Genomic DNA, 27,542 nt, shown 5'->3' on the forward strand with positions numbered 1-27,542 from the left:
GATGCTGAATCAGACTAACAGTGGGGGAAAAAAAAAAAAAAAAAAAAAAAGCAGAGACTGGAAGGAACATGAACCACTCCAAGTAAAACTCATCTGGAGCACACTCAAGGACGGATGAAATTCCAGAGCCTTTGTCACACTTTGTTGGAAAATGTCTACTAAAAGAGCAGGGGACATTCAGTGGGAGCTGGCTTTTTCACGGCAGTGTTCACCCATTATTTTGTCAAGGATGATTTCCTTTTATTCAGAGAATGAAAAGGGATCTAAGAAAAATGTTGATGAAAAGACGAAAAAAATGTTATTGAAATATTTTCCACTGGAAAAAAAGGAACTGAGCCATTTGCCTGCTAGCAGTCGGTGCTGTTCACGCATCCACTCGAACTATCCCTCCACAGCCCACCTGATGCCTGTTCCTCTCTGCTGGAGACCGACCTCCCAGAGCTGCAGCACAGCTCGACCCCCTGCCTGAGATCATAGGAAGACCAGCCCAGTCTTTCCAGTCTGGCCCAGCTCCCCAGGTATTTTGGCACAGTACCACTGACACAGGGCTTTTTGCTTGCAGAGGAACTCAGGACTGGAAAAACTTGAGATATTTGAGGTCAGAACGAAGCATGTCAGCAAAGCTGAGCTGAAAGGAATGTTGCACAATGACTGTGGATTCTGTGCCAGGAAGCAGTTAGTCCTCACACCCCTCCAGTTCTTTAGCATCAAATAGACTTAGAAAAAAAAAGAAAAAAAAAAAGCAGCAGCTGGCTGACCTTCCTACAGATCAGTTGTACATCCACCTCCCCTCTCCTGCCTGGAATGGTGTGTCCCCTTTTCTCTCTTGCACCTAAATGTCATCGCCTCTGGCAAGGGTGTCTCTGCCACACAAGGGATCCTGTTGCTGAGTTGCCTGTAGCTATGAAAACCCAGCATTCTGCTGTGTCTGCAGAGCTCCTTCAGCATTCATCCCGTCATCCTCTCAAGTGCAGCTGGTGTGTTTCTCAAGAGCCAGACTGGGCCGATCCCATTCTCTGGGAAAGGACACACATTGTTGCTCAGCAATGGGTGTGCTGGGAAGAAACTCTAGCTGTGGCAAGATTTCAGCAGGCAGTAACACTCTGCGCTGAAACTGAATTCAGTTGGCTACAGCCAAGCCTCGTGTGGGCTCTTGGTGATTGCTGAGACAACCCCGGTCCCCAGGACTGACTGCACCTAGCCACTTGCCCATTTTCACAGGACGTTGCTTTGAGGTGTGTCTGCAGGCACTGCAATCACATTCAGTGTGTGCCCTTCTCCTTCTGATTCCACAAACAACTACACTGAACTTCAGGCAAGAGCAGCCTGCACAGCAGAGCGGCTGTGTTTAGCTCTGGGCATGTATAGCTGCTGAAATGGTAAACAAGGGTTCTGGTCAGGAGATTAAGAAATCCTGCCTTGGGACATGTTCTCTGGCATGACACTCAGGAAAAGTGCTATGTTTTAAGTGCCAGGCTGGCATGCAATCATGTCCTAGCTTGTTCTTACCACTCGCTATAGGAAATGCAAGCAGTGGCATCGTAACAAGCAGCATTTGCAAAATTATTGTTGCACGCTCTGGAGTGCAGCTCCCTGTGCCACACCAGATCATACCGCATCTCCTTGCAGCCCTCAGGTTTCTTCTCTATCCACTTGGAGAGACATGACAAAAAGTTCATAATCATGTGCTTAAAGACTTCAGCCAGGTTTTTGGTCACTCTAAGTCATTGTGTGGAGCATCCACTACCTACGTGTATATGACATTATCTGGTCAAGGATTACACTGATTCAAAGCAAGGTTCTCACCCAGAAATACACTTAACATTTTAAAATTATTTTTGATTGTTACAATTTTCAGTGTCAAGATATTTTTAATCAACACAATGTTTGTATCAACAAAGAGTATTTTAAAACTCCACTAAGTTCAAAAAGTATTGTAATCGCCTTGTTTTTTCATGGAAACCCTATAAATAATTAGTATCTTCTTGCAGCTTCAGACTACTTTCTTTCCCAGCTATTTCCCACCTGAATTACCCATTCAGACCCCTTTGTATGCTGAACCAACTCTCTCCACAGAACTCTAGGTATATAAAGTTAAGCGGATAAACAATTAGCAGGGGGTTGAGTTTGGCTTAATGAAAACAACATCCTGTAGAAATCCAGGGAAACCAGGCTGTTCACAGCTTTTGAACAGTTGTATGGATATGGGAAGTTTGGTTGTTTTTTTGAGTCCATGCCTGATGAGAAAAGGGAAAGGAATAGATTGTTGTTTAGTTAAACTTTGCACCACAGCCCATGTCTGTGGAACCCAAGAGTCCTCGTACTGCCCAGAGCTCTGAAGCCTCTCCAGTACCAGATGGGACTTAATTCAGTCCATGGAGAGCTGAGACGAATCCAATGCAGTTTTTTTGCAAGAAAAACGAAATGCTTAACTGTCTAGTCACAGCCTCTGCACACTTCTGGTTTTGTTTTCTGTGTTATTTTGCTGTGAGTGAGCCAAAGTTTCCTTCACCAAGTTACTTGCATTTGTTGCAGGACAGACACACATTAAAGCCGAACTGACCACCACACAACCACCCTGGGAGCTCTCTGGGCTAGTGGCAGGTACAATGGTGATACTGAAGACTGCTGCAGCAGCTCAGTTATTCCTTCCTGACACTTCCACGGTACCCATCTGTGCCTGGAGCCGAGCAGTTTTTCCCAGTGAAGCTTCCTCTGAGCCTTCCTACCAAGATCACAGTTTTATGAAACGAAACCAAGTATAATAATAATTCTATTCATTAGGGCTAAGGCTTGTAATGGTACTTAGCCATGAAAAGATGCAGCCAGTGGGATTTTCAAATTGCCTAAGTAGATTACACATCTAATTCCCATTGACAGCCAATGGGAATTAGGTCCCAAACTCCCTTAGGCACTTTTATAAATCCTATTAGGTGTCTGTCTGCATCTTTGTATGCTTAAATACCTTTGTAAACCTGGGCAAGGATGTGTTCCTGTACTCCTTAGGTTGCGTTTCAGGGGTTTGGTATGGCAACTCAGGTAATGGAATGAAGTCAGACCTTCTGGCTTATCTTGCAGATCTCAAGACTTGGAGTAGGAACTACAAACCCAGTGACCTGTGGAACTTGTGAAGTTAGAGCAGTAGGAATGATGAGGTGTGCTCAGAGGTTGCTCACTAGTGTTGACTCGTTCCTGCCGCAGCAACTCTTCTATAATCAGCTGCCCTCAGCACTGCTGGAACCGGGCAGAGAGCCCAGAGCAGAGCCAGAAAGCTCAGTCCTTGTGGCATCGAACCAAAACACTCAAAAGCGCTTCCTCTTTATTTTATGCTGCCATAAACATAGATAGAGATTAGGGTGAAGATGCAGCTGATGTGAATTTTGCTGTGGCCACAGCTGGTATGTGTGCTTCTGGGTGAAGTTTACATGGGGTTTGTGCAGAGTTCTAATCAGACGAAGCTGATTCCCCAGGAGCACAGTGGTGCAATTTTTAGAAGACCGCAGACACAGTTTCTGTAAGGCTTTGAGAATGCATCCTTTACTGAGATGGCTTTGTCACACTGTGAAACTAAGCAGACCAAAGTGAAAGCAAACATTCCCCTCAGCTGAACGGCTACAGTGTGATCACAACAATACCATCTGAGCCCTACTGTAAGCTCGAGTAGTGCTCATGACTATTTAGAAAATAATTAACTGAACTTTACATGACATTCAGATGTTTCTTGGCTCAAATTGCAGTCTATTCCTCTGCTGAATTCTAGGGATTCTGCAAACAATGAAAAATATTTGCTTAATGGCAGACTTGCACACTATGTTCTTGTTGTGCTGAATCATTCTATCTCTGAAGGCAAACGCTAAGAAGAGTGTTAGAGAAACAACTTAGCTAGACAGACTTAAGAGTGTGATGAAGATTCATCATAAATATGATGCAATTATAGAGTGTTTTTATGAAAATGGCTTACAGGGGTCAAAGGCAGGCTTTTCAGCTCCCCAAGGAGATTCTTGGGGAGCTGAAAGGAGACTGTGGACTTTTTGTTTTGTTGAGATAATATTGCTCATATAATTGCTATAAATGTTAAGCGGTCTTTGGCTCTGATTACATCAAGAAGGGAAGAGTAGTCTTGAACAGCCTTAATCTTGCTAGGCCCTGTGGCTCCCTGAGTTTTCCATGTGCATTCCTACCATGGATTGAGATCAAAGCACCCACGTAATGCTTCAGAACAGCCAAGTTCTGGATACCTGCTGCTGAACAAGTGTTAAATGCAGTACCCTCTTCAAAACAACTCATGATATATGAATAAAACTGTGCTGAACAGTTTTCTCCAGCTCTCTGTTGTCAGGCTGGGATGGTGCAGACTTGATTGTTGATGCTTGATCCTCGATGGCTGTTGCTTAACTTGATAATGCCTGATAACTCCCATCTTGAGAGTGGGCTCAAACTTGTCAGGGTGACAGTATAAACGGATGTGCTACATTTTTCCCTGAAAATTTGAATAAGGAGAAGCTAGTTGCTTGGCAGCCCAGAGAATCTTCCAAGTCCAAATTACTAGCTTGCAAGGAGAAAGAGAAAAGCAGACAGATTGTGGGGAAAAAAAAATAAATGGCTGAAACAATGAAACAATGGGAACATAAAAGGAAGGAAGAAGAAGGAAAAAAAAAAAAAAAAAGCAACAGCTTAGTCCCCAGACGCTTGTCCTGCTACTGATGGGTGAAAGTGCAGATGTCTCTGAGTGCATGTTCACATATGTGTGTGTCCACATTGCTGGAACTGGATTTTCACATAACCGAGGGAAGCTGCATTCTGAGTTGACAAGAATATTGTCCATTTATTCTAGAAAAAGACACCTAAAAAGCATGGCAAAGCTAAGGAAACAAACAGGCGCAGCAGAGAACTAGATGGCTGGTAAAAGAAGAAAAGTTTTCAAATTTGACCATAGAAAACTAAGTGGATTTATGAAACACTAGCACCTAATACCCATGTTCTTAAAAGCATCTGCCAGCTCTTGTTGCCTGTTTTAGCAAAGAACAGTTGCAGTGTTTCAGTTTCACAGAGATGGTTTTTGTTGTAAAGCTAATTTGTGTGCAGGTGCATCCTAAAACAAATGGCTTAGATGCCATTAGTGGGGCTGACTTTCATTTATGAAGCAGGAAATAAAAATGACCCAAACCAGATCCTTCAGTAAGGATTTATTCGTGATCATAACTGTGGCTGTGCTGAAATCAGGAAGGTGGCAAATAAAAAGTACAAACATTGTGCAAATGATAACATAATCTCAAAGGAGAGAAATGGCACCTGGCAAATATTCCTATGGAAAGATAAACTCTGAGCAGGAGCTGCACATGGGATACTTCCTCACTCAAAATGGAAGACTGACCTAATGACTTAGGGTTTACAAGTTTCTTACTTAATGGAGCCTTTACCGGGACTCCCTGGATTAAATCACATAACACAATTCTTTTAGCAAGAAATAGCCCCTGCAGCCGGTATCATAAAGATACCCTCAAACACAAAAGCATTCTTCAATGTACTAAATACAAACTGCATCTGAAAAGCCAAGCCAGATATCTCCTCAGGAAGGTCTCATAAATTCTTTTGAATGTTTTTTGTGGGATGTGTCTGTGCTCCAGAGCAGCTCCGAATGGCTCAGCATTTCTAACCAGCTAGTTAAGGAGCCAAGCAGGTTTTCAGGGAAGTACACATCACTTATAGAAGGTACTCAGTGGCAAAAAGCTAAATAGTTTTTGAAAGATCTGATTACTGAACAGTTCCCTTTTATTGGCCATGTGCTTTCTCCATGGTTGGATTCATTGGATGTGTAACAATAATTGAGTTTCATCCCAGGGGTGAAGTCCATTTGGTGACTTAAGTGCAGTCACTTGTCAGGATGGATTTTTCCACAAATGTACATTTTTCAAGTTTGCATGTCTTTTGTCAATACCTCAGCTCTCCAAGGGACAGCATGTCAACTTCCTACACTCTTGCATTTGACTGGAACTGAAAATCCGTCTGCTGTGGTTCTCTGAAGTCTGTTTGATGAGGAAAGCTTTTTGACAACTCCTGCCTCTGCAGAGCTCTTACCTCTGTTTTTCTTGTGTGGTGGGGTTTTTTGTTTGTTTATTTTTCTCTTCCCTTCCCAATAGCAGAACCTTTTGTTCAGGCTAGAGGCATTTGTACTATTTTTCTCTGTTTCTGTCTTCCAAAACAGCAAACAGTCCCCAAACTGATGAACTCTAATGAGCAAGCACCTCAAAGCTGAAGGGCTACTAATATTTTCCCTCTGAACTCAGCCTTCATCTGAAGTTCAGGATTAAATTCATGACACAGGGGGAGCCAGTAAATAAAGCCACACCAATGGGAACAAGAGAGGAATTGAAACTATTGAAAATGAAGAAAGCAGTAGAACAACTGGTACAAAATTAACCAGGCCTCTGCATTACAGTCTTGTGCAATACGCTTGGTTTACTGGGCAGTACTGCACGCAAGGCAAAATTTAAGATCCATCTGGCAATTATTCCAGAAGGAGACAGGCAGTTGAAAATGGGCATCGCTCTGTTCCCAAAGCTATCTTTGAGATCAGAGAAAGAGTAGATGGTAGCTCTCAGTTTCTTTTTCAGGATCTAATAACAGGAGGACCCAGTCATGATAAATTCAATATTGAATGAATTGTCAAGAACTGCACTGAAGAACTTTGGAACTGGAGATGATCAATCCGTTTAATTCACAGTCTTTTACCTAATGACATCCAGGACCAAATAGTTCTGAGAAAGAAGCTGTTGTAAATGACTGTGGGATAAGGTTACTCGATGCTGCAAGAATATGTCCACTTAAATCCCAGAGGATCAAGTCTGCTTCTTGTAGATGTCACATGAAATACCTGCTGTTAATTTATAGTATTTTTTTCCTCTGACATTCCTCTCAGCCTAGGCACCAAAACTCATCAGTTTCACATCTGAGATTGATTTTGCTCTTTCAGCTTACCTTTTAACTCATTAAAATCTCAGTAACTTTTTTGCTGGTGATGGTGCTTGTGGTTTGCTTTTGTAAAATACTAAGAGTTAACAGCAGATTTTAAAGCTTTATTTCTGTAAAACACCACAAACCTAAACAACTGCATTCCAAGCAAGCAACTGAAATAGAAAAGAAGGATGAGGGAGCATGGAAGAAAAAGTTGCTAACACACCATTTCCACCCCATTATAAAAGTTACTCAGGTGGGAATTCTTTGTTACAGGACTTGCATTTGCATTATTTTCCTGGTGATGCATATAAATGATGCATATAAATGGTTATGCATACAAATATGTTAACTAAGAGAAAAGAAGCTCATTAGACAACTTTTTTTGTTTGTTTGTTTTTGCTGTTTTTTTTTTTCTTTCTATCTTTTTAACGGAAAAACCAGCAGCACTTTCCTTCATTCTTTTCTTTGGAACATGATCTAATTAAAAATAAATGTGGAGGAAAAAAAAAAAATAAAGTATTGTATCCAACTTTGAGATAGAAAGCCAGTTTCTCTGTCTAAAACTGGCTGGATAATTCCAGGCTAGAGAGTCCCAGTCTGCCAGTCTGTGAAAATGTCTCCATCTACTGTGTTTCAATCCAAGTCCAGCTAATTCTGAAAAAGTAATTCAAGGATTGTCTTGTAAAGTGTTGCCATGGCAGTTTTCATTTCCAGCCAAATAAAAATATGACTAATATTGGCTCTTAAAACATCATTTTTGTATCTTCCTATTGTTTGTTTGTTAATTTCAACCCATAAAAATGTATGACCTTTAAAAGAAAAAGTTGCAATGATTTAATTGACTATGTCTTACCAGTTTATCAAACAGCAGTTGCCCTAGGCCCTGGGTTGAAGATCATTTTGATATGCCATTCCTTTTACCTGTTTAAGGGCTGTTTGCTACTGTCAAGAGGGAAAAATGACAACTTTGTCCCCTCATAGTTCACATCTGATGAAAAGCCATAGTAGGGCTTCATCTGATAAGAAGTGTAAGACATTTATGATATCGGGTATTATATATGAGAGTAGCCAGACCAAGGAGAAACAAGGCTTTCAGTGAGCAATGAAGCAACTTTGTTTTCCTGCAGTTTTGTGTCCTGTGATTGGATTCTCTCATGTTTAAGAATTAGCAGACTCGCTCAGAAGCAGGAACACTGGTCACAGTGCTCTCCAAGGGGACTCCTAGCTATCTAACTGAACTCCTACTACAGCCTTTCCCTGAAGAGGGGCATTCATATGGTATCTCTCTATACAGCTGTGCATTTTCACAAAACATAACTTCATATCCTTAACCCATCTATCTCATTTGTTTGAGGTTGGCTGTTACACCCAACAGTAATTGCAAGGGGACTGAGGGACACAAATACATAGACAGCAAGATCTCATAAGCTTTGTATCCTTAGGAAATCAGGCAAACAAGACCTCTCTGGCTTGCAGTCTGGCAGAGAGCTGAGTGACTTGGATTAGGGTCAAACTGACAACGTAACAAACGGGAACATTTACTGGCTGCAGCCATACCCAAGAATTCTGACCTCACCAGTCTGGCATGTGCTTCTGGTTCAGCCCTGTTCTGCTACCAGTTTTCTAACTCTGGCCACTGTCACAGGAATTTTGGAACATGAAATGCAGGCTGCTAACCAAGACAAACCTGTCAAGGGCTGACTGTTACAAAAAGCAGACAGTTGCCTGTCTTTTTCTCCTCCTCCTGTGCAGTTTAAATTCTAGAGTGAGCTGGATTGTTGTCAGTGAACAAAAAGAACTTACTGGAACAGCTGCGTAACAAATACCAGCAGGATGAAAATTCTTAGCATAAACTGGAGCTAAAACAAAAGGCTGAGGAATCTGGAGATGAGTTTCTGCAAGAGGAATTAAAATAATGTGTGATTCATATGATGGAAGAGAATTACATTATCAGGACCAGTTCTCAAAAACTAACACCTAAATTGCCCTTGGAAAGTACCACAGTCATTTAAAGGAAGTTTTTAGGGGCATGACAGAAATAGCTGTGACATCATAACATCAGGACATCAGTCAGAGCATTTTTCCTCATATTTTACACTTCCTACAGTGGGAACACATATTCAAAATACAGCTCCAAAGCCTCCCCGGGAAAAGTGTTGAGTAATGTCATATCATTGTCATGAGGGAAAGCTCAGAACATCTATTATCAGCCATCAGCTGGAAATCCTCAAGCCCCACATTTTCTTCCTAATTCAGAGCCATGCCCACACTGCTAATGTGGGAGAAAATAGGAAACCAAAAAGTCCCAAGTAGCTCTGTAAAAAAAGTGTAACTAATGATGACTGCTTCCCTGGGGACATTTATCTCTCTGTTGGTTTGTTTAATTATTAAATGGTAACATTTTGGCAACAGGAATTCACCTCTTTCTAGACATCAGAGAATCCACAACAGACAGTAACATCACGGATGCCATGGGCACAGGAAAAACAAGAATTTAGTGCTTGCTGGGCAATGGAGAACACTGAGAAGAGAACCGTGACCTTAAATGCTTTCTATCCAGGGCTGAGCTCAGCTTGCGTTCCTTTTCCAGGAGCAGTAATAACAAGGTGTCCCTCGTTCTGTCACCCGCTTTCAGGAAACTTGTAAGAATTTTGCAGAACTGTGTAATTCCCTTTGAGAACTAACCACCTCTGCCTCATCTAAGCGAAACGGTTCAACTGTTTCAAAAGACTGTGAGGAAACTGGGTGAAATCCATGTGGCCACAGTATGGCATCAACCTTCGTTTCTGCAGGCTAGGAAATAAGGCAGGACTAGGCTGAACTCCGACTGAGGCTAACACTCGATACAGCCTCCCTGCAGGGACTTTCTGCAAAAAAATGCCAGTGTTATCTTGGCAAAAGAAACTGTCAGAGTGGCAGAGTTGTCCGCCCAGCTTCTGAGACAAGTCACTACCTCTGCCTTGCACTCCCGCTATTCCACAAGCATAACACAAGCAGCTGTAGACAGCTCTAAACCTCAAAATAGGATTTTTTTTCACTTAGAAAACTCTGAATTTTGCTCCCTACATTATATTCCTTTATAGTGAATCAGATAGGTCCTGGGCATGCAAGTGCTGTTGGTAAATGGATGTACGACCAACAGGCAGGAGGGCAATGTCAGGAGGGATATGGTTAAAACAGCACACATCACTACCAGATTCTCCTTATTACTCTACCCACACTTTCCACAGGTAGAATTCACTGCCAATATCCCCTGTTTCTGCCTGCACCCCAAGACTCTCTCCTTGTCCTTGAATGTGGTATGAGCTCAGCTACCAGGTGGTGGAAGCCTTAGTGTAGTGATCTGTTTGTAACACCATGTGTTTGTGTGTATGGGACGTGTTACAGAAAGGCAGAAATCTGGATCTGGGGAAGCTGCAATTGTTCAGAAATGTCTGGTACACTAACCAGACTACAAACAGCGAATGTTAGTTCAGTGTTACTTCTGCCCTACTGACTAATACTTAAAACAAATACGCTTTATGAAATTCAGACTTCAGATGTGTAAGTGGGTAAAAAGTGGATCTTTATGAAATCATGAAAACAAATACTGCTTCAGATGAAAAGCTTGTCTCTGCCACTGCCTCCCTTCCCAGCCCCAATGTGTCTTTTCTTGACATTTCCTTTTTCTTTTTTTTTTTTTTTCCCTCACTTTAATTGTAAATTAATCACTGACTTGGACATATCTCTGCTGTGCATTAATATGGTTGAAATTAAAACCAATATTGCTCTCCAGGCATTTGGAATGCGCACGACTTTTTGTGCACCAAATGGCCCATATTAACTTCTGGAATAGCCAGGTGCAAACTCTATTGCAGTGTTCAAATTAGTTCAATTTCTCTAACTGCTTCTCCTGTAATTGATGGCTCAAATTATAATAAAGTACATTTCCTCTACATGATATATGCTACAACTACTACCTGTTATGCTGAATATTGCATTGCTTTGAAACTGCATTACCCTCGATCTACACCGATCAGATCTCTTTTAAAGAAACTACTTATGCATCAGAAAGTGTCTTCACATCATTCAGAAATTATACATATGCTCATGCACTTTATCAGTAGCTGACAGAATGGGGATGGCAAAATTACTGTCAGTCATGTTGTATTCAATCTTACATAAAGACCTGCTTTTTACTATACCCTAAAATTGACAATAAATGCCAGTCGTCTCTCCTTGCCCCATTACTGCATCCAGACATAGCTAGTAATGCTTAAAAGATCTGCACCTTCATCTTAACTGCTGTTAAATTCCAGCTCCATTCTCTCTTCTGCCTTTACTATTATTCTCCTATGCCTGAATCTAAAACACTTCCTCCTTACTCTTCTCTTTTTCTAAAATGTATGATTAGAGTAGGTTGTGTTTTTTTTTTTCTCATGGAAACAAATATTTAAAAAAAACAAACACATAAAACAACCAAATCCTGATGGCTTACTGACTCCTGTTTCAGTTCTAATGTCAACCCTGATGAGAAGAAAGGGAAGAGGTTGTTTGACATTGGGCAATGTGCACCTTCAGGTGTGGCTGGAGTCTGGACCCTGAAAGCTGCCTCTTGCAGCCCATCGTGAGTTGGCAGGCCTGTTCCAGCACGTAGAACTCTGGGAGCTGCTTGCAGCTGCTCAAGGAAACCACTGCACTGACAAGAACATCAATTTCAGAGCACCGCAGCAGAATCTGGGGAACTTGCAGTTCATCAGAAACGTATTTAGAAATTTGGTTTTGATCCAATATGGACTGAAGCCAAATTTAAAAATAACATCATTTCTAGCAAATCAGAAAGGCTGTGCTTTTGCAAGCTCCAATTGCAATACTTTGTATTATTATTTCTTCTTTAAACAAATATCAAAAATGTTTTTTCCTAATCCTGAGACCAACATCCTCAGTTTAATTATAGAAAAAGTGAAAGGCAGATAACAAAGATCAAGAGTCCTCTCTCAGCTTGCTTTGCCAGGTGTTACAATATGAAATTAAGGATCACTCTCCTCCCAGTCCATGATGGAAGGGCACATAGCAGTGGGGACAGCAGAACTGATGCTGAGTTCAGTTAAACAACAACCACAGACAGATGATAGATGTGCTGCAGATTAAAATACCAGCTCAGAGTTCTGTGACATTCAAAAAGGCAGACAGTGCTAAGAACTCTTATGAAGGGAACCAAGAAAAAAACTATAAAACATAAGTAGGCCATTGCGTGTCTTCAATGCTGTATGCAGTGTTCATCCCTCCCTTCAGTTTCAAAAAGATAGAGCAGAATTCCAAATCTATGGCACAACTTCTGAACAAGGAGAAAATAAATATACCTCAAGTCTTGGGCATAGTAAAGAAAACAATGTAGTAAGAAATCTAAAGATTTCTAAATTCACAACAGACAGTGAAAGGAATAAAACGAAATTATTATACACCATTTCCCATGACGTTTGGACTAGTAATACTTCTAAGCAGACGGTTTAAAACTCGTAAGAGGAAATATTTTTTCACACAACACAAAACACAAAACAGTTTAATACAGAATGTTATTGCAACAAGGTGTTGGGGACTAATCTAAGAGGATTCAAAATGTAATCAGTTAAATTCATAAAAGCAAAGGACATCCAGTGCTCCTAAATGAAAGTTTAAGATGAATACTCCAGAATTAAGTCCCATAGGCACAGGAGGTTGAAAATGGGAAAGATCCACCTGGGGACTAATCCACCGACATTCACCTGTTCATACAATATTTACACAAACATATAGCACTCACTGTTAGTGTGCGGACTGGACCTGATGATTGATTTGGGATGTTTATTCAAGCAGATTTCCCTGAGCTTTCACTGAAATTTTCAGAAGACAGAAGCCGTGAAAGTACCTTGGTAAAAAGAGATAGTGGGATGTCAGAAAATGGGCAGGTGATCTGCTGTTCAGTTCTCCTGATTAGTTCAAAGAAATACCAACTATAAAAAGAGGTGACTGTTACCTGACCAGTAAATTGCAATCGGTCTTTCTCATGCCTTTTGTGGTCTCTCTAACCAAACAATCAAAAGGCAAACGTTTACAGGTACATGTTGCCTTTAGGTAAAAGTTTACAAACATAAGTTGTCCTGAGGCAAAACACATTCATTTATGACACAAACAGGAAAGATACATCAAGAATATGTTATGGACTGACCATAGTACCCAGGCACTCTCTTTGTGTCTTGTGACTTGCAAAGAAATAGCCAACAGACTTCCACCTCTCTTGAGAAAAAAATCTTCCTTCATGACTGCTCGTTCGAAACTGACATTGAAAACAAGCTGATAGAGAACAACAGTAAAGGTATGTAGCAAAACAGTCTGTCAATCCTGATTATTATAAAATCACTTGACAGGATTCGCTGTTTTGATGACACTCAAGGAGCCGCGATTCCTGTTCAACACCGTGCACAGACAATATTTGAAGATGGTCTTGCAATGTGTGTTGAGAAGTATGTTAAATCAGTTAATATCCTCTGGTGTCAGCTTTAATGTGTACGATTCTTTCCCTTGGCTTTTTGTCAGTTGGCTTGGTCTTGCTGGAGCAGTGGGGACGAGGTTCCTGGCCGTGCTGTGCCCCAGCCGGTGCCTTTACCTCACCCTTTTGCCCGCTTTGCTGTGTCACACCTCTTACAGAACCCGCTGGAGGCCCTCAGGAGGTGTCCTGGGTGTCTGGGCAACATCCATATCAGGCTGCAAACCACGAACAGCAAACACAGAGCTGTAGAGATGGAATGCTGCCCTTCAACGAGCTCCTCACAACAAGGCCATATTCCAGTCAGGCGTGACTCTTATGGCCGCGGTTGGTGGTTCTGCATGGCGCTATCTGCCTCTTGTGAGGGAGAAGGTGGCGGGGCAAGGAGCTAACCACAGGGTAGGAGCTGTGGTGCTTTTAAGGCCGGGTCAGAGCAGGGCTGTGGCTGCACCACAAGCCGAGGAGGGCACAACCCCTGGGCTCCACCACAGCGTGTGGCACAGCCTCGGAGCACTTGGAGGCGACACCACCAACCTCCTGAGTGCCAACCAGCGGGACTACAACTCCCCGCAACCCTTGCGAGCCGAGCCCAGGCTCCTAAAGAACCTAAACCCTCCAGCAGGCGGTGCGGGGCGGCCGGACCGCCCCCTCAGAGCGCACCCCGATGGGCAGACTACAGCTCCCGGCAGCCAGCGCCGGGCCCTCCATTTCCGGGAGCGGCGCCGCGTCCCCGGGCTCCTGAGGCGGCTGCGAGCCCTGAGCGGGCCTGGCTCGGCGGCGGGGGCTGCCCGGAGCGCGGCTGAGCGGAGCCTCCTGGGGCCGGCGGAGCAGGAGGAGGGCAGCGAGGCCGAGGAGGTGCCCGGGCGGTGGGCGCCATGCTCAACATGTGGAAAGTGCGGGAGCTGGTGGACAAGGCGTGAGTACGGCGGGCCTGGAAAGGGGGGGGGATTAAAAAGGGGGGGGTTCGGTTGTGGCCCCTCAGCAGGGCCCGCGCTGCCCCCGGCCGCCTCCCAACATGGCCGCGGCGCCGCCCCCGCTGAGGTGGCGCCCTCCCGGCCGCCCCCCGCTCGCCTCAGCCCCTGCCCGGGGCCCTGGGTGGCAGCCCGCTGCCTGCACCCCCCCCCCTCCCGGCCCGGCCCGGCCTTGGCCCCTCTGAGGCAAGCGGGGGCCGCTTCCCCGGCATCCCGGGGCCTTCCCGCTGTGCCCGGCCCTCCGCAGGGCCCAGTGGGTTCCTTGAGGGTTGTGCCGCTCCTTGGGGTGCTCCCTTCTCTGCCAGGGGGGCTGTGGGGTTTGGGGAGCCCCTGAGGGCTGGCTCGGGTGGATGGCCTCGTGTCCAGGCCCCTTCTGAGAAACAGATGGGTCACGTCCGGAGAAAAGAGGGCTGCAAGGAGCCAACCACCTGTACAGGAGGTTTGCAGAGTGCTGCCAGCGCTGCCACGTCTCTCCCAGGCTCTTTGCTCCTGCCAAAGGACAGGTCCCTACTGCGGTCACCACTGACTCGCCACCCCTGGTTTTAGAGGTGGAGTGGGGTAGAGGAGAGCAGTGCTCCATCCCAGCCCCTAAACTTTGAAATGGCTCAGGTATTTGCAAGTTTATTTCTTGGATTAGAGCCGCCTTCAGACGTGGCTGCTGTGCTGGTTACCGTGATCACGGTGTTGCTGTTAGAGAGTGTGACGTTATCGCTGTGTTTTTCTGCTACTCCTTAAATGCTGGCGTAAGGGGAAAAAAATACTATAGTGGAGGACTTACTAAAGATTAGATTTTGCCTACTTAGATAATATGTCTTTAGGGCCAAACTTGGAGCACTCTTCCATGAATTGTGAAATTCTCAGAGGAATAACTTGCTGAAGGTCACAACTTAGTATATGCAGGAGGAGATTGTGTGCTCTAGTAATTGTGTCTAGCCTTAGAGGTCAAAGGGTAAGTCTTTCAAAACTGAGGTTCCGTTCTGAACTTTTTAAAAACTTCTGTTTCTCCAAACAGTTCTTAAACTGACCTGCTCTCTACAAAAGCTTTAAAGGCAGCAAACTGAGGAGAAATGGCAGCTTATTCATCATAATCAGGTGTTTTGCTTAGGATGCTCTGTACCAGACTGAGGCTTTTCCAGGCCAGGACTTCTCTTGAGGAAGTGGCTTACTTTTTTTTTCTCCTGTTATCAGCTTCCTGCCAAAAAAGCTGGTTGTTGCTAAAGTAGAATGGTAATTGTAATAATGTGACATTGTAGAGATAGGAGAACCCAAATAGGCCCACCTTGAGTTCTAGGATTTAAAAGGACACCTCCAGAGAACATGAAGTTTTGCCTGTGTACTTTTATTTATGTAGTGTTAATGATCAGTGTAACACTGCCACTGTAATTAAAACGTTTACTTCTAAGGATATTTTGTAAGTTATTAAGTCAAACTGTGCATCAAAATCTGTACTGGAAAAGACATTCAATTTTCAAACCAAGTGCAGGAAGTGAGTATTTCAGATAAAATGTTTTTTGAATAAACTTCAATTTTAGGGAATAACATTATTCAAATAAAACAGATCGTGTATTTAAAGGGGGGAGGGAGGAGGGAAGTGCGGTGCCTGGAGAGTAAACAGTATTTAGAGACATCAAAATCAATAGTCCCATTGTGTGCAGTGCAGATCTGTCATAATGTCTTCTGTCTTAAGGCCACAACTTACAAAACTCTCTACAGAGACTAGGTAATGCTGTCCGCCTCATAAATAACTGCTGATGCTGTGGCAGGAGCATACTGAACTTTAATTAGAATGTCTCTTTCCTTAAAAAAGGAATATGTTTATATGGGGTTTTTGAAAAATGGGTTAGTAGCCTGAAATTTTGCTGCCGCAAACCAAGATCTTTGCGGTGCATGTTAGCTCTACGCCTTGGTTCCACATTCAGCTGTTACGTTTCATCTTAGTATTTATTTCAACTTGCTCATCTGTCTCTTAGCTTTACTTGGTCTTCAGTGGCTGAGAGCTTGCTTAGATCAGAGATCTCAAGGTGGAGGACCCGTATGAAACATTTGTCAGTGTTTCAAAGTTCAGTAAGCCACAATGCACAATTAAGCTACTATTAATTTTGGTCCATGACTGCTTCCTACTTAAACAAAAAATACTTAAAAATGGTAAATAGACTATTAAACTTCTTGATAGCTTTAAACCTAAAAATTAGAACCTAGAATTACCTTTGTAATTCAATTGCAAAAAGCACTTTCTGAAAGCTCAAAAGTATGGATCCACATCCTCTTGTGCATAAAACAGTTATTTTTGATAGTGAATGGTGGTCCTACTATATTTGAAATTCAGACTATGATAGAGCATTAGGCTTACTGTTCTAAGATGTGACAAGATGCTTTGAGTCTTGTTCTCCTGTTTGCAGTGTAACAATTCTTAGGTTCTAGTATAAGTCCACCCTCTTCAGTTTTATGTGGCTTGATTAGCTATGATCAAGCAGTAATGCTTCCTATCTAATTGGGAGTTGTGAAGAAGTTTGAGGCTTAAACCAAATAACTAATAAAGCTTCTCTGTGCCCAGTAAAACTTGCTTGTCCTAAGTTTTATTCTAAATAAATGCCAACCTTTTTCCACTCTCCAGTTTCTTCCCAGGTGCTGCAACGTGCACAAGAATTATTCAAGTGTGTGGAGTTACATTGAGTTTGTCTGGTTAGCTTGCAGTTTAGATGGTGCAGATCTAAACTTTACTTCTTTTAGAATAAGCTATGTTACAGATTATTATGTGATTAAATTAACTTTAAAGGCAGTTTTTCAGTTTTTTCAAGTGTTCACTTGTATGAGTATCCTCCCCAGTAGATCAAAGCTGAACTGGAAAGCAAACTGCACAAATGCAGCCCGCCTTGATCGATTCGCTCCCTCTGTAACTGTAAACTCAGTTCAAATGACAGGTTTCTGATGGCTCAATAAAAGTCCAGGGTGGTGCTTGATGTAAAATTAGTGAGTCAGGTAGCAGTCTGAGTCACTGCTGAGGTTATGTAGTAGAGTTTGATGAATTCTGTGGTGTCGTGGACTTGGGCTGTTTGCGGTGGAAATGTGCAGCCGTTGTAGCCCGAATGCCGTATGCAGAAGGCAGCCAGTTTTTTCTGACCTAATAAGCTGCATACCAACATCTGCGCTCTGCCATATTAAGAAGCACACAGCACATACTTTACATAGCTGGTAGGAGCATGAGCTCTAAGAATATTTTACATGTGGGAAGTATGCTGGCCACCAGCTATCCCACTGCTCTGTTGCGTGATGGGTTCTGCAGCTTTATCTCAGATGGATAATGTTACCCTGGATGTTCTGCTGCTCCTATGGCACCGGGTTCAGGTTACCTCCTTCCTGCTCTGAGCAGCGCTGTGGCTGTGATGCAGCTTTGGGTAAGTCTTATATAGGAACTGCTTGTGAGCTGTGTGAGGCTTAGGACCTGTGGCCTGGCCAGTACTGTGCAGAAGCAGCTTACCCTAGAAATGTTAAGTTTTTCAGTGCTTTGGTAATCCAACCAGCAAAGGCCTGACCAGGTATCTCCATAGTGTGTGTAAATATCTGTACTGTCAAAGGGAGCTGCAGTCACTGAGATCTAATTCTGAAGCCCTGGGTATGGAAATACTGAGTATTACGCAACTTGGCAACTTCCTTTTTTAATCTTGTTAGACAAGTGTGTGCTGTGTTTTGTGGTCCTGGTAAATTTTGTAGGGGAGTTTTGTAAAGAAAGCTCTGTGGAATTTTCAAAAGAAATCAAGGTATATCAAGGAACCCTTTTAAAACAACTTTTTAGCTTGGCAGGAGCAGGAAGGTCTTAGCTTCACCTCGAGGCCAAGTTTGAAAGATAGGCCACCATGTTTGTCTCTAACTTTCTTGAATTCCTTTTTCTCCCCTGTGAGTGGAGAAAGGGAAACTTCACTCCCACTTTTAAAAAGGTTAGAAAGGAAGACCTTTGGAACTGGACTTCTTAGAAATAATGTTCCTCTGTTAGTAGAGATGTGATTGTAACTTAATATTTTTTCTAACTAGTTTCTGTCACAGGCAGGTAGGACATGCAGTAGACAGGATGAAAAACCTTTTGTTCCTTGAGATTAGATTGTTGCTTGTGTCACGATGTGATTTTACAGCCACTTTCTCTGCGGTTTCTTTACTGTTCTTAGCTTTTGTTAAATGCATGACCCTAGAATGAGAGCTCATTTTAAGCACCTTCCACACACCAAAAGGTGAGAAACAGTCTAAAAATTTGGTGAAGGTGATAGATCTGTATAATCCAGATGTTCATTGGAATTTGTTAAGGAGGTGAGAATGTTGTCACTGAGTTTTTTGAGCTTCTTGGATATATATTTAAGGAAAGAGTCTGAATTTCTTGGCAGTGTTAGGAACATGATAGCTGCCACCCTTCTGATTTCATTATTTCATTTTTTTTTTCCATCTCTCCCTTCTAGTTGAGTTGTTTGTCCCCATCACAGAGTCCTAACTGCTTTGCAGTTACTGCTCTTAGCCACACCTTGCTCGTGGCAGAGCAGGAATGTGATGGCACTCCCTCCTGTTGCAGGGTGGGAGTGGAAGTGTTACGGAGCTATGTTTTCATACATTTTGCAAGCCTGACAAATTGCCCAAGTATAATATTGTAAACTGTCTTTAAACGGAGAGTAAATTGTCTTGCTTAAAACTAATTGCAATGTTTGTACAGATACTAAATACTTGAAGCATTTATAACCCTTGAATTTGTAGAGGTAGGCACTAGGGTCCTCTACTGCTTGTTCTGATGTTACGTCTTTGTTAGGATCTTTAACGCAAGTGGAAAAGGAAGGGCTGAAGGAGTTGCTGTCATCAGCTCCAGAACAGCAGGCTAGGGGAAAAGTTCTGCTAGTTAATGAGCAGCGTGTTTTCCTTAGTGCTTCTAATTGTACAAGTTGGAAAAAGAAGGGTAAAAATCTTGGTAAAATAGAGTGAATTACTGCTTTGATATTCATTGCAGTTCTTAGCTGTTGTAGCCTAAAGCGGTGCAAATAAATTAGGCATTGTGCTTCAGCTGAGGAGCAGAGGTTTCTGGATTACTCCTGCTTCACAGATAAGGAAAACTAAAAGGGTAGCTGCGTCAAACTAACAGTGAGCTGATAATGGTATAAACTCTGGATTTGCTGAGTCCCAGTCTCATGCTGCTGTCTGCTGGCTCATGTTATGTCTGCATTATACTTTATTAGCTTGGTAGTTGTATAAATACCAGTAAGTTACCCTACAATCACATGCCTTGTTACAGTCAACTCTATAGTATGATCGTATTTCACCAATACATAAGTAGGATCCTACTTATTTTCAGCTTGGGGAGTGTTAAATCCTCTTGCCTGACTACTTTCCTTTTTCCAATGTGCCCATAATTGTTCTTGTTTACAGGTAACTTTATTATGGTCCGTGGATTTGTCCACATAGACTATTGAGCTCTCCCGTAATCAAGTACTGTTGGCTGGTTTAGTAATAGCAGGTATTATGGTAAATGATCTGTCATATGATATAGCCAGTGCAAGGGTAAATAATTGTCTAACACTAGTCCATTGCTATCTGACCTTCCTGTAAACTCCTTTGCTCCAGTTCCAGGATCATTTACTTCTCTTTACACTTGAGAATTATTTTGGTTTGCATAAGCAAGGTCTTGAGAGCAGTGAATGCTTTCATTGTTTTATGTAAGGGACAGTTAACCCTCCCTGCATGAGTTATCCTCCTATTGCTGCTTAAGAGATGTCCTGCTGATAACTGCTTTAAGAACAGCATTTAGTGTCATTATTGCAAGCAAGGTGATGATTATTATCTCCAGCCCCATAAGGACTTGTCCTCTGCCCAGTTACCAGAGAGAGAGAGACAAGTCTTGGGAATGCAGAGGAAGATCATGTTTAATATCTTCTGGCTCTGCATCAGTGTGTGGCTGTGCCTGCCAAGTGGTTGTCATAGCACTTCTTTCTTAGGGCTTTCCTCCTTCCTTTAAAAATGTACAAAACCCGTTACTGCTTTTTACAAACAAGGAATAAAAATAGTTGTAGTCTTTGGGCCATGTAATTTAGTATTGGTGATAAGCATCTCTGAAAGTGGCACGCTCCGTTATCTCATGTACATAGATATGTCATTCTGCTTGAATATTCAATTAGTGGAGTAATCAAAAGTAAGCAAGTACTACAAGCTGAAGTATGTACTAAGAGTTAGCAGAAGGTAACTCTCAGAAGGTAACTGTGATCAAATACAAAGGATTGATGAATAACCTGCTCCTTAAAGCGAGGCCATTGTTCAAATGCAGCCTTGCCCTTCCTCACCCCCTGGAAGGTAACAGCCCATATTGTTGTTCCCTAATGCTAGGTAAGGGGTCAGCCTTCTGTGCTTTTAGGGAATCTAAATGGTGTGTACGTGCTTAAGAACTTCTGTGTACTTGAAGTATTTATAAAACATAATTTTGCATCACCTTTCTAGAAATAAAGCTAAGCTTCTGCTTGGTACACAAGTGAAGCTAGGCAAAGGTAAAGCCTTACCTACCTCACTGTGCAATTACAGTCAAAAGGATGGAGGTGCTCAGCTCAGTTCTTTGCTAACATCTCTTGCTCGTGTTGCCAGTTAGTATGTTATGCTTTTGATTTGCATATTTATTTTTATCCAGGGTACTTCCAAAGCACGGTATAAACATGGAATACACCACAGCCTGCTTTCATCAGGCTTGCCTATCAGAGGGTGTAAGGTCAGCATTGCAGTGGGCCTAAAAGGCAATTTTGAAGTTTTGATCTGGTTCTTGTATCTCACATGTGCGTCCCTTTATTTCAAGTTTTAAATATGTTTCTGTATTTATGTAAGAATGGTAAGGTTCTGTAAAAACAGAAAGATGAGATGCTGGAGAATGAGTGAGACATTGCCTTGAAGGCTGGTAGTTCAGGACTCAGCCATGTGGTGTTTTTAAGGGCTGTGTGCATGCTTCTTTGTGGAATTCTTGGGATTTTCCTCATTGGTTTATTCTTGAGTTTGGGACACAGTTTGTTCACAAGTCATGGTACAAGATGTCCCACTTGAAACTGGAGAACTCATCTTTAACATGACCTGTTGCTTTAAGTATGTTGCAAATATTTACATGCACTTGATGTGGAACTTCAACTTCCAAATTACTGCTGTTTGTTCTGAACTAATGTTAAGGGAACATTTTAAAAGAAAAAGGTGGAAAGAGGAAGGTAGAGAGCCTAAACTGAGACTCATTGACCTTGGGAAGAAGGAGCACAGCTACCCCCTTTAATTTGTTAGTCTCTTTTCCATCTCTTACAATGTGCTTGATCTTCCTGACATGGGTCCAGTTATAGACAAGCACTGGTAGCTGCTGTTGTTTCTCAGTTTAGAGCATGAGATTTTTTTCTTACATGTTCCATTTGGAATAGACAGCTGGAATATAGCTAGAACTTGCTTCTGTAGTCTCTTCAGAAAGGGTAATGGTGTAGGTGAACTTAACTTGTTCTTAATAGAAAAGACCCTTTATTCTGCTTCTCTGAAAAATAAGACCCAATTCAGGCTTGGGTGTGGTTTATTTTTTAGCCTACATGTGTTGTTCAGCTGTGGTTATATGAAGCTGTTACAGGCTGGTGGTTCACTTTTCAGAAAGCTGTGTAGTCTGTGGTTTCCTGAATATTTTTTTGGGGTAGGTGTTAGGAAAAAGTATTCATTACTTATTTACTCCTGCATGTTGTGCCGTGTCAAGTATAGTGGTTTGGGTTGCTGTGCAATGAACTGGTTAGAGAAACCGTTCTGATTAGAAACTTTCTCTCTCACAGAAGGACTTTTTAGGTTGTTTCTAAGTTAGATGAGTTCCCTAGACTCGTTTGCTGTACAAATGTTTGTGTGGCACGTCTGAAGAAGCAGTATTGAGGTGGGAGGGAAGACAAAACAGTTTAAAGCAGTTTAAGCGGAGGGCATAGGAACACATGGCAGAGTGTGTTCAACTCTCCTTGTGGTTGCCCTGATGTCTCCAACACTGTCAGCACTACAGCAAATTATGAAAACACTGTATAAGCCATGAAATCTTAGGTTGTAGTTTCACAGTGTAAGCGTAGGCTGATGGTAAAAGAGGTTTCACAGCCTTCTGTCTGCATGGGCTGCTGGCACCAGCACGCTTTCTGCTTGATCAGAGAATATGTTTTTCAGGCTAACCAGTTGTTTTTGCCAACTTAATTCTCCACTGGATCAGTTCCCTGGTATAGCTAACTCCATGGTCACGCAAATATTTGTACTGGCATAAAGGAAGGAATGGTATCTGGGTAAGAATGAGTGGCTAGAGGTGAAGGAGGACAAGGTGCAGGTTTAGTGCTTGAGCTGCACCCTTAGGATGCAATTCCCCAGGCAGGTGGGGTAATCCTTCCACTAAAAGAGAGCGTCCCACTTTTATACCTGGCCATTTCTAGTCCTTGGGTTCTGTGTGCTGCTATCGTAGTTCAGAATTTGCTTACATTAACTTGTTGATAGAGCTTAAAAAACCACAGACACAAAACCACCACCTTTTATGGCTAGTAACTGGTTTGGCAGGGTGCTGCATAAGCAGCTGCTTGTGGCACTACAAGTGCTCGTGTTGATAGGGGAAAGGACAGGAAGATAGGCAGGGACCTTTTTTGTTGATAATGCACTTTCAGGTTACCTGATTTAAATAATTTTGGAAACTGAGCTATTAGTGGTTTGTTACCCACAAAACTGCTCCAAAAGATGACACTTAAGTTCCAAGTTGAAATTTCTTAGGGTTGTTGATCTATATGTTGTGTATCACTAATCTTCCCAAGTTTGTGTCGCTGCTGTGCTGGGGGATGTGTGTCGTGGTTTGGCTTTGCTCTCAGGCCCCAGTTTGTGAAAGAGGATATGAACTGAAATAGGCAGATGTCTTGTATGGTCCTGCTTTGGATCATTCCATCTGGAAGATCTTCATGCAGGAGAGATGCTTTCATTATGAGTTTAAAGTGCAGCTAATTATATTAGAAATACCAGTGGCATATATTTGTTACAGAGTGGTAAGAGTGATGTTCTTCATAGACTTTAAATTACATCCTCTTGGATGTGTTTGATTTACCTTTTAAAATCAAACTGAAGTGACAACATCAACTTTAGTGTGGATTTGTGTGTTCTAAGGGAACTACCTCAAAGCTGTTGTACGCTCCCTTCTTCTCTTCCAGTTGGTGTCCTATCCTAACTGGTTAAGTATTGACTGCACACTTAATAGATATTACCTGGTTCATTTGGGATACAATTAGAAATATTAGTGTCTATTCAACTTGTTTAATGAGACTGACCTGCATTTTAAAAATCTGTTGTAGTAGTAATGAGACCCACTGGGACTTGGGGAGCATGGCTCTTGTTTGCTTGGTCTGTACTCATCACAACAAATGTTTTTCTTGTTGGTTGCTGTCCCCGTGCTCTCCAGCTGTTCAGAAGCATTCTACATACATACAGCCTAATCTGTTTCTTCTCAAGCCATAATTTTGTGTTAAGTGAAGAGATGCATCAGTACATCTACTTGTGCTTCTTGGGAGGTGTATGTTGTGTCTTCTGTGAGACTATTCACTTGAAGGTTCCTTTAAGTCCATTTTGAATGTAGAGAAGAAAAGGGTTTTTGCTAGCCTTAGATAACTTTACAGTTGCTCTGGGTAGGTGCTTGCTTCTGAAAAATAAATGTTGTTCCTGTTAGTATACATCCATCAGTAAAAGTGACAGCATTCATTAAAGTATCAACTCTAATTATTCCTCTTTTATTATTTAATTATTTTAACTGTTTGTCTGTATGATCATGCAAAGAGAGGTGGGGAAATACCCTCCCTTCAGAGGTGTTTATTGTCTAAATGATTTGACGGCTGGGATGTAACTTCTCTCTCCTTGCTACCAAATTGATGTTTGTGTTTCTTGAGACAGCTTGAAGACTTAGTGCTAATAGATTTCTAATTAGAAAGTAGGTTCTCTTAGCCTTTAAACTGCCAGTGTTTGGCTTTTGTTAATTAAAGTAACTGTAACTTAAGTATGTAACTGCAGATACTAGAATTTCATGATCTTGTAATCTTACTATTAGTGAGTTGAATAAATTGTTCCTGTATTGAACCATAGTGAAATTGGTTTGTTGCAAGTAGCTTGTTCAGTTTGAAGTTATCATCTGGATATGGGCAGGAACTAGAAACTGGAGCTTCAAGGCAAAAGAAACGGCTCTTGTTACCTTTTTAGGATATAAGAGTTATTTGATCTCCTGGAGGAACCAGTTTAACAAATGATACCTATGAAAGGAGAGGAAACACTATTATCCTCCACAAATAAGCATGGCTTGGCATTTTGAAAGTTAATTTGTCTGTAATTTGCGAGACTCATTCCACAAAAGAACATTTGCTTTGGGTAAAAACGCATATTTGTGAATTTGTGGGATTTTAGTTTGCCAAGCTTCCCTTTTTATGTAATGTGAGATGCTAATTTGAAAATTTTAATGAAATACTGAATGCTAATACTAGAACACTGACTTCTTAATATTTCACTTATTCTGGATGGTGTGTTCTCATTGCTGCTGCCCATTTCATTTTGGATGTCCTGCAGGGAATAGCTGTAGAAGGGCACTCAGCCGTTAGCTATTAGCCACTGTTTCCTTATGGGTTAAGTTCCTTTGTCCAGCTGCTTAATGCAATAACAGAAGGTTTTCTGCTTTGTAACCTGCCTTCACAGGAAAATGGAATGGCAAAATAAAATAGGTGCAAAGCTATAGAATCCTACAAGACACAGAAAATAATCACAAAACCTGACAGGATAAGAGGTAACGGGCACAAACTAAAACAAATGAAATTCCTATGTGCAAGAAAATGCTTTTTTAAATTATTTTTTACTGTGAGGGTTGCCAAATCCTGGATGGAGCAGGTGTCATGAAGAGTGTGGAGTTTCCGTCCTTGGTGTATTTCAGAACCTGAGAGGTGAAGGCCCTGGGCAACCTGCTCCTGCTGCCCCTGCCTGGGCAGGATGGCTGCCCTGGGGGACCATGAGCTCCTGTCCAACCTCGGCTGTTCTCAGAGCCCAACTTGGCTCCCTGGAGTGGTAAGAGCTGTACTTATGGAGCACTGAAACGGAGATCAATTAGAATATCGTCTCAGTCCCCTTTTATACAACAGCCCTGTGTGTCCCAACACTCAGGTTTTGGAAAAAAATCATTTCAGTGCTTCTGCCAGTGGAAGAAGCATGAGTGACAAGGTGCATTGTGCAACTCTTCTCTAATATCTTGTTAGTGTTTTGTGTGCTGTGAGCCTCACCTATACTTCTCGTGTCAGTTGAACTATTTTGATGTGCTTTTGGCTATATATGACGTGCTTGCTCCATGTAATAAAATATTAGATGGGCAGTTCTGGGGAAACTGCTGATTGCCAGCTCTGGTTGTCAGCAGAACCTGTTATAATTATGCTAAATTAACTTGATCAGGAGATGCCAACTGGCTTAATTTCATAAGAGGAGGGCCTCAAGCTGGTGAAGGGGAAAAAATAGTTCTTATGAGCATAAGGTAAGAGATGGGCATCTGATGCGAAGGGTATTTGTCTCCTAAAAGAGTTCAGGAAACTGAAGAATAAGGTGGTAAACCTCGACTATTTGCCTTTCAGAAATTTTTGGGTAAGTCTTCCTGTCAGTGTCCCATTTTAAAACTGTGTGGTTAGCAGGCCTCTGTTCTAGGCCAAGCACAAAATAAGCAAGGCTGAATGAACGAACAGCATGCTGAAGAAACTTTTCCAGATCAAATTAACAAGCTGTGTCAACCAGTCAGAACTCCTGTGAAACTGAAATTTCGGGACTAATGGTATGAGTGCAGAGCAAGAATGTCTTATGTTGAGAACGGTGCATATTTAGGTGATTGGCGACTGGTTTATCAATCAGCTAGTTGGCAAGACAAAAGCAGTAAGCCTGAACTCGATCCTGAAACATGTTAGTTCTGGTTCATGTTATTACTAACAGAGCCACTCTGCAATAATGAGCATAGTTTACTTAAGTCTCTTCATGAGCAAAAGAATAATTAAAACATAAGTTGTCTATTTTTTGTGAGTTGTTAGAAAGCACTCTTCCACTTTATTCAGTTTCAAAAAAAAAAAAAACAACACACAACAAACACTAAGCTTTCAAGGTGTTCCTAAGAATGGAGTCCTTGTAGCTGATATGGATATAAAAATTATGTAGGTGGCTCATAGTTGGCAGGATGGTTACCCCTTCTCAATGATGCTGCAAAAGATACAGCGTTGCGAAAGAGAAGGATCAAGGAAATAATGAATAGCAAAAATACGTTTCAGGAAACTGAAATGTCCACTTGAGGAAAGACTGAAGTGCAGAGCTGCTGATCGTTCCCATGTGAAACCACAACTGAGGCATTTGAGCACATTTTCAAAGAGGCATTCAACCTAATTCAAAGCAAATTGGACGCAAGTCTGAGAAAGCCTTTAGGGCTACTACATGCTGAAGGAGGACTGGAAGAAGGCAAAAACATTGGGGCAAAAATTAATGTTTTTTTCCTGCTCTCTATAAACTGTTGGAGGCTGGCAGTGTATTCAGCAGAATTATTACTGCGTATTTGCTCTACAGTTTTACACATTATAATGGGCATCTTTTGACAGTCTTGGGGATTAGGATGCTGACCAGGTTGCCCTTGCACAGCCCTGCTTAGGTTAAAGTATGAAGTACTCACTGGGAGACAGTGAAGTCTTAATTCCTCTGTAAGTCTTAAGATGTTGAATTTCTTGTTATGTGTTAGCAAGATATGAGGTACAGGGAAAGGCTTAGATTTTTAAGAGCTTCCTTCCTAGGAAAAGGGAGATACACTTGCATTTCAGTGTCTCCAGGAGTAATTGGCGTTGATTGTGTTCCTCTGCCTGTGGTAGAGTCAAGAAAAATGTTCTTGGATCCAGACGTACTGCATGGAGTCCTACTTCAGGTCGGCGTCACCCTTAAATTCTCTGACAAATGTAATGGTCTGTTTGGGATTGGATTTCAGCGTTGGATGTGAAAGGAAATGCTGCAGCTACATCGAGCTATTGAGTGTGGCAGGTCCTGTAGCGCTCCACTTCACGGCACAATTCTTGCTTTCAGCCTCAAGTAGTGAGTAAGCAGCA

At 42.1% G+C, this 27,542-nt stretch overlaps 1 protein-coding gene across 1 annotated transcript in view; it reads left to right on the forward strand.

The window, feature by feature from the left end:
- Positions 1–14,125: 14,125 nt before the first annotated feature.
- Positions 14,126–27,542, forward strand: part of CLINT1 (clathrin interactor 1) — a 48,556-nt gene continuing 35,139 nt past the window's right edge. Inside the window, exon 1 of the mRNA XM_082771422.1 lies at positions 14,126–14,378. Within this exon, the coding sequence (XP_082627548.1) occupies positions 14,338–14,378 (41 nt within the window). The 5' untranslated portion in view covers positions 14,126–14,337. The remainder of the gene's footprint in view (positions 14,379–27,542) is intronic.

This window comes from Aythya marila, assembly GCF_965140915.1.
Source record: "Aythya marila genome assembly, chromosome: 14".
Lineage (NCBI taxonomy): Eukaryota > Metazoa > Chordata > Aves > Anseriformes > Anatidae > Aythya > Aythya marila.